This window comes from Amia ocellicauda, chromosome 4 (assembly GCF_036373705.1).
Source record: "Amia ocellicauda isolate fAmiCal2 chromosome 4, fAmiCal2.hap1, whole genome shotgun sequence".
Lineage (NCBI taxonomy): Eukaryota > Metazoa > Chordata > Actinopteri > Amiiformes > Amiidae > Amia > Amia ocellicauda.
The window spans coordinates 31216224-31224239 of NC_089853.1; the positions used below are offsets into that span (position 1 = coordinate 31216224).

Below are 8016 nucleotides of genomic sequence, written 5' to 3' on the forward strand. Positions count from 1 at the left end.
TGCTAAAATAGATCCAAGTGTTCCAACCCTGGTTCTGGAGGATTTAAACTCATTCCAACCAATTACAATTATTGTTAAAAAATATTTAGGAAGAAGGAATGAAGGAAAGGAACCCCCAGATACTTTTGTTCTTGCAACAGGTTGAAACGGCCAAACCAACACCACAGTATTCAGAGATAATGCCACTTAACAAGAATTGCATCATAGATGTTCTGTTGTGGCATGCATGTTTTTTATTCTTAGACAACTAAATTATGCAAATAACAAAAGGCTGTAAATAATTTGAGGGAACTATGAAAAAGAAACTGATCATATCAATCTCTTGACTGCCTTCCCTGCATCAACATCTAACCTCTCAGGGACTCAGCCTTATGTGCTGCTTACCTAGTATTTTATGTGTTTAATTTCTCATTTCTTTTTTCTAATTTTAACTCTTAAATGTCATTATTTTGCTTCTGTACCATACTCTGATACTAGTGTTACTAAAATCCCTTATAGTCTCCCTAAATGCTTGTTTCTGCTCCCTCCTGTGGGCCTTCTGGTTGTACCTTCTCGTAAATCTCCTACATCCAGTGCCCCCTTTGTTGGAGCTGGATACCTGTGACCATCAGGACTTACATCTCAGGATCCAATGATGATCTTACCTTTGCTGCTATTATCACCAGCAGTGTTACTTTGCACTGCCACTAGAGGTCGGATCACAAGTAGTTTTGGTTCAAGAATATTAAAATGCCATCCCTCATTTGGGGCTGTTGTATTTTTGTTTCACTATTGCTTCACAACTTTTTGTGTTAAGCTGTTTCTTGGATTTTTTTTTTGAAGTATTCAACACTGGCAGATGTATCTAAGTGTACTGTAATTTGTTTTGTTTTGGTAGTTTGGGTAAAACCAGTCAAACAGTATCATATTGTAATACCACAAACCTTTAAAGACATCCCTTTGTTTCACTGCCCGAATTGAAGATCCGTCTTGTTACATTTGAAGACGGTGCCTATATTTTTCACCGTTGTTTGTTAATAGTGAAATAGCATATAATTCCATCTCTGCAGATTGGTGTGCATCTTGTGTTTAGGTATTTAAATCTACATTGTTACCTGGACGAACAAGCAACTGTTCTTTTATATACCCGAATCACAGATACAAAATTGTATTTCCATCAATCTACCTTAAAACAAAATAAATCCAAGATTGATTATCAAAACTACTGACAGAAATTAAGGTTCTTCCAATCTAAATATTGAATTGTTTCTTTATATATTTGTTGCGCCAAGAACTAATATACTCAATTTATTAACGTTGTATGTCTGTGGTAGGTCTGAGTGTTAGTTAAACACACAAATTGAAATTGTTGAATTATTTAAATAATAGTTTGAGGATTGTATTTATTTACACTTTCTCTGCATAATTATTTTATATCTATACCTCAATTAACATTATTAAAGTAGATACTATTTTGTTGTACTAGTAATTCTATAATAATAATAATAATAATAATAATAATAATAATAATAATACAATTTTCTTAAAGATTATGATGATGATGTCTCCCAAAGAAGCAAGCTCTTAATTGTTTGGTTGAATTTCTCTATCACAATAACTGCATTTTAAAATAAAGGTGCTCCGAAACGCCGCACTCCAGCACGAACAAGTCCACAGCGTGAAGGTCCGCGCTCTTCGTCATGTTTGTCCTTCTCGGTGTGCCGTACTCTGTGTACCGGGTTTATGCTTCCTGTTTAAGAGACAACAACAGGACGGGGAAGGGAAATACCAGTACGAGGGAGTTTTGATTATATTAACAACAAGGGCTTGTAACCTTGGTATTACTACTCAGACAGTTAGATAAAATGGCATACCAGCTTTACAGAAATACCACCCTGGGGAACAGTCTGCAGGAGAGTCTGGACGAACTCATTCAGGTAATATGCGAGGTGTAGGCAACGTGTGGTGTTCAGTATGTTCATACTCCCGCTACATGCACCAGTAGGCAAAACACGCATTTGTCTTTCCTCCGTCGACACCACGGTTATATCAACGTGTTCACTGAACAGTGCAGGTGTTAAGGAAGCGCACTGCCACCGAGCTCAGTCGCGAATACAAGTTCAGCCTCAGACAGGACCAAAATGGTCGAGCTGTCTGCTCAGGCTCTGGGGACAAAAAGAAAAAAAGCAACTTTTCCCCTGTTATAAATCTGCAATCTCTTCTGTTTTGATGGGTGAGAGACGTGACGTTTTTACAAAGAGGGATTTCCTGAGCAGCTCGGCATTGTAAAGTGTTTCCATATGGTGAACCCAATCACAGCGGGTCTGTTTAGTATTAATGTCCCCCAACACGCCACCCAAACGATCAGGTACATTTCAGCAGAGAAGCAATGGTCTGTTCTGCCGATGATAATGTTTGATGTATTGGGATTTGAGTTTAGATACGGTATGGTTCTTTGTCGTAGTTCTAATAATTCATGGCTGACCTCAATGAATTGAATGGGATCTGACATGTCTTGAAAGGTCTGATAAGGTCAGTCGCAGGGGGGAGAAATCAATGGCTGTTGTACTTGTATGTGACACGCAAAGGTTATTAATTGAAACAAATTATTTCTGTGCCGTTTGGGAACATTGACCAGGTCGACAAAATCAGTAAAAGATCTGTCTAGGTATGCAACTCCCAGACACCATTACTGTAAGAACCAAGTTTGGCCCTTCAGCAATATACTGTGTTTTAAATTAATCTTTCATATTAAAGAAAGTCGTTTTATTGAGCTATGTGATGTGATGATGCTATATTATTGAGTGTTGAAGGTTTGTGTCGGTATGTGTTTTAAATATTGTGTATATTTATCATATTTATTTTGCCCCACTGAAATACGACAACACTTTCTACATTATAAGCGATGTCTTCTTGATTCCCAGACCCAACAGATCACTCCACAGCTTGCACTCCAGGTGCTCCTTCAGTTTGATAAAGCCATTAACACAGCGCTGGCGAATAGGGTGCGCAATCGGGTCAACTTTCGGGTGAGTACCGTGCTTTCCAGGACGCCCAGGTCTCGGCACAGTTATGGGTTAGAAGAGAGCAGAACTGCAAATATTCGAGGAATGGAATCTGGAACTTCAGGTTCTTAAGTTCCAGATTCCACTGCTCGAATATTTCCAGTTCTGCTCTCTTCTAACCCATAACTGTTTCCAAATATTATCCAAATATAACCGGAGAACTTCCAGTTCTGCGTTTCAATTCTTTTGTAGTCTTTTTGTGCCTCAAGAGGGCAGCATTGATGTACATGATGTACATATGTAACCACTTACATAAGTATTTGTGTGTATTTATCAGTCGACAGTGAATGTGACATGTTTAAACTTTTGTTGAGAAATGCCACAAACACCAAAATGTGTAAATACTATGTATGTAATGAGGAAAACATAATGAATATGGAATACTTTCATTTTAAAAACAATCTCTCTCTCTCTCTCTCTCTCTCTCTCTTAATATATATATATTACTTTTTTGATATTTGTTCTTAACCATTGATTCGTTTTTTAAAAAATATTGCTCAGCTGCTCATAGTGCTATATTAAGATTACACTTTCATTTGTAGATATTATAAGTATGCATTGACAACCTTTTTTGGTTTTTACCCCCCCCCCCCTCCCCATATTGCTATCTTTGCAGGGATCGCTCAACACTTATAGATTCTGTGACAATGTCTGGACATTTGTGTTGAACGATGTCGAGTTTAGAGAAGTGACTGACTTGGTTAAAGTGGACAAAGTAAAGATTGTCGCTTGTGATGGAAAAAGTAAGTGGGAGCCTTTAAAAGTCCATGTAATGTTGTTATTCAATTAAGGAGTATGTATAGTGCATTTGTTTACCTTACATTATTACATTTCTTAGCAGATGCATGTATAACATAATGAAGAACACAAAGTCTTCAGATTACATTACATTACTTCAGATTCTTTCTCAGATGAAATTAAATTTTTAAATGAATTTCTGTGTATTCTGGATACTTTGTGTGAGAGGACTTCAATGTATTTTTTTCTGGTTCTATTTGTTTTACCCTGAAAAGACTTCTGAGGTGTACAGAACAATTGTCAAATATAAATCAAGGTACATAACTATACCTTGTATTCTGTTACTGTTTAAATGTATACAGTCTCTAAAATGTAATCTATTATGTGAAACACTTAAGTCACAGGTCTTGAACATTTTGTTTCATTTTTATTACAGACACTGGTTCCAATGCTGCTGAGTGAATAAAGGATTTTTGTGTAATTGTTACTGATGGAGAAGGGGCCCATGCTCCTGACAAAATGCCACACAGACAGGACTGTATATATTTATAATTTATGACAGTGATTTCTGTAAAGACCTGAAGTATCAACCCTGTATATAGCAAATGGATCAGTGGGAATAATGGAGCTACAAATGGATCTGCCGAATCATCTGTTTTTGCATGACCTTTTTTTAATGACTTTCATATCCCAGCTTTTTTTCAGTTCATAACTGTTATTTAGCTTGAGATTTCTTTAATAAACTTTTATTTAAAAAAACACATACTGTTCCTGTCAGTTTTTGTCTTATACAAGTTTATTTAAAGTACACGTAAAGTATATACAAAAGGTTGTTCACAGTGTTGTACAGGGTTAACATTAACATATTCAGTTTCTCATATGAAATCTACTATCAGAGCAAGGTATATTTGGTATTGGTCCCAACATATGAATTCTGTCAAATCTATGTAGTTAATCATCCAATTCATACATTATTTAATTATGTGATGATTGTTCACTTAATTCACTGTAGTTAGAAAATGCAGTTTATTTCCTCCAGAGCATTAGGCTACACAATAGTCAGTATTTGAGTTCAAAACCATTTGTCCCTTTTTGAAAATCCATACAAAATATATTTTTCACACAAATAAAATAATTATCATTTTTATTCCTTGATATCATGAATGCTTTTCATTGTTTGTTGTAGTTCCTACATTAGCCTATGGGTCTTAGGGAGCTTTGTAGCCTGTATTGTGGGAATGGATTTTAAATCTGGGTCATATTTGACAAATAATGTATTATCCAATATGATTAATCCTAGGTAACCATGTATGTAATATATTTTTTAAGTCATGAATATAACACTTATTAAGGCACACACCAATTTAATAAAACATATTTGTAGACAAACCTGTTTTGTAGAGAGGAGTTGGCAAACGTTAAAAGCATAATGTATTGCATGATGTTTAAATAACACGTTCAATTATAAATAAAAGTTTGATATCAATCTATGTTATAAATGATCTGTTTCTTATTTATCTTAGTAGGTCTTTGTAGGTCAATATTTGTCCTCATATAGTCCTGTTAACTCAAGATTGTCCCTAGTCTCTTGCCATTGACTGCTTTGTCACGAAGGTGCACCTCTAGGCATTTGATGGCAACGTCATCCACTTCAGGGTCAAATTTGTTCGCGAATAGATGGTGCTGAGGTAGCATCCAATGGAGGTCCCCACTACCATAGACGCACACTGCTCTCCGGTGAATGCCAGAACAACGTGGATAGGGTGACCCTTTCCTTGTGTCGCCTTCAAAATACTCCCATTTTACTAGTCGAGCTATGGCCTGCAAATCCGTGGTGTGAAATTTGGAATTGCTGGGAATGGATCCTGGTACTCCAGGCATTCTCTGTAAAGTCGCCCAGAGATGTTCATCCGGGCTGTACGTGTCCTTTGACCATTCCAGTAGATTCTGCACCTTGGGATTTTCAAATAGGTATTGGACAAATTCACGAGTGACAACAAAATAAGCGTTGCCAGCAAACATGGGAGAGTCGATAGGTGGGGGGATCTTCTTGGTTTCCGTCCTGGTTATGGAATCTTTGACTTCGTGATGGTAAATCCAACGGTCTTTCTTGTGCTGTGGTGGAGGCTCCGATTCAAGGCTGTTCTTGCCATTCAGGAATTTAAGGGTCTGTACTATTTCCGCGTTGGTTTTTATTGGAAAATCGGTCCCACAGGTATTTAGAAGATATCTCCATTGTACCGTTGAGTTGAGCAAATCTTCCATACAGTTCAGGTCAGCCTGCACCCTCGACCACGATGCGTAGACTATCTTTTCCAGCTTTTTCACCACAAACACATTCGGCAAACAGGACACAATGGCCCTCACGGCATTCTTGAAGTCAGTTGAAGATTTTTGGTCCACATGTACACAGTACACATTCTGAGGGGTGTATATGGCACGAAGAAGTCTCTCGAACATCTCAATTTTTTCATGGATAACCATTGAGTAAGAGATAGGGAAGTCTTTCTCTTCTTGGCTCAACGGTGATGTAAGAAATTTTCTATTTTTCACATAGGTATCACAGTCACGTGTAAGGTTAACATAATCAGCTTCTGTTAAATGCTTAATTTTATTGGCGACAAGTACCCTGCTTATCAGTGCTTGCTCAATAGCATCCTGATCTCCACGAATTATTCTGGAACAGGTGGACAAATCCTTTTGGTCGTCACTTACCAGATGCACAGGTCTCAATGTTAAGTTATTGATGGTACAGTTGTCTCTTCTAGTCTGCCACAGAATGAACATGAATGAAAGCCAAAAAAGTAAAAGAGTACCGGTTGAAAATTTGTGATGGAAGAGTTTTGTCACAGCTTTTAAACTTGTGTTGATTTTATTCCATTTTGCCATCGCTAATAATATGTTGTTTTTTTAAAAAGTCTCCTGAAAAGCAGAAATCTCCTGTCCTATATAAGTATGAGCATGCAGTATCCACATCCCTTGAGTACACTGCGCTTTTTAAGTCTTCAGCAAAAGTAATCACTTTTGAGTAAACAAGGTAAAGTAAATTATTTACCCAGGATATTATCTTCAAGAATGAATAACCAAGTATTGTGTTAGTCAAATGCCCTTTCGACTATACAGCAATCCATTTTTTTATGAAGTGGTGTCGTGACTCATTTGTTCTGACCTCAGCACTGACAAAAACTGAGCAAAACTATACAAATGTTTCCCACCCTTAGTTGTGGTTATTTGCAATATTGGCTCATCCCATGCACATGCGTTCTCAGAAGGTTTTCCTATGTTGACATTGTTCCTCTTGCATTAGGCTACTTAAACAGGCAAGCCATGCAACTGTTGGAATTTGTCAAAAATTCTCCTAAACTTTTTCTTATGCATAGAACGAGATTATTTTCAGTAATTTACACATTTTTCAGGATATACATTTCTTATCTCACAAAAAATATAGAAAGACAAACAACGTAATAAAGGGAGAATATATTTACAATCATACAGAACACCTGTTTGATGGTAACATCCGTACAACATCATTTTTTAATTGTTTTATTATTAAATAAACCACATAGAAGATAAACTTAGCTGTACTATGTGCTGACCTTGCTATGGGAAAATATACTATCGGGATTCACTAAACAGTAAAGATCAGGGAAAACAATACTTTATTAAAAATCTCATTTTGCATTTGCTGGTTTCAATCCTGAACAGCCTAAAACGAATTATGTTCTAGTTAAATATGCTATTGCCAAGGGGGGAAGATGTCAGAAACGTGTGTATAATTCAAATACCAGCAGAACTGGCCAGTGTATAGGCTATAGCATAATTCACACTCATAATTCAGCAACTCATCAGATAATTTTTTGTGTAAAATGTAGTTTTACACTTTACAAGTACTCCGCTGTTATTGTAATACGTACTGTAACTTACTGGCAACTCAAGCTGCAAGATATGTTTATTCGATATAATTATTGATATATTTCACAGAATAACCCGGAAAAGAGACATGGCAAATACAGCAAGGGAAAATCCAGAGCAGAATCAAGGCTGCCGATCTCGGTTCAATGGCTGTGTATTGTGTATTAATCTTCATAGACGTGTTCCTGGATGTATTTGTGATTACCCAAGAGCTTTCAATACAGGAAAGAGGGCTTATTGTGATAGCTACAGATCCGGCATTGCGATGCCCGCCCAGGTTCACAGCAGGAGCCTGACTTCCACGGCGAGGTGTTGGCTTTAC

The 8016-nt window shown here is 37.0% G+C and overlaps 2 protein-coding genes across 2 annotated transcripts; one reads left to right on the forward strand and one right to left on the reverse strand.

The window, feature by feature from the left end:
- Nucleotides 1-1661: 1661 nt before the first annotated feature.
- gtf2a2 (general transcription factor IIA, 2) lies at nt 1662-4543 on the forward strand. The gene is made up of 4 exons (XM_066701877.1): nt 1662-1916; nt 2904-3008; nt 3661-3787; nt 4219-4543. The coding sequence occupies exons 1-4, from the start codon at nt 1845-1847 to the stop codon at nt 4242-4244; spliced, it is 330 nt and encodes a 109-aa protein (XP_066557974.1). The 5' UTR covers nt 1662-1844; the 3' UTR covers nt 4245-4543.
- An 18-nt stretch (nt 4544-4561) lies between these two features.
- Nucleotides 4562-6766, reverse strand: gcnt3 (glucosaminyl (N-acetyl) transferase 3, mucin type). Its single transcript, XM_066701876.1, has one exon. The coding sequence runs from the start codon at nt 6669-6671 to the stop codon at nt 5346-5348; it is 1326 nt and encodes a 441-aa protein (XP_066557973.1). The 5' UTR covers nt 6672-6766; the 3' UTR covers nt 4562-5345.
- Between the last annotated feature and the right edge of the window lie 1250 nt (nt 6767-8016).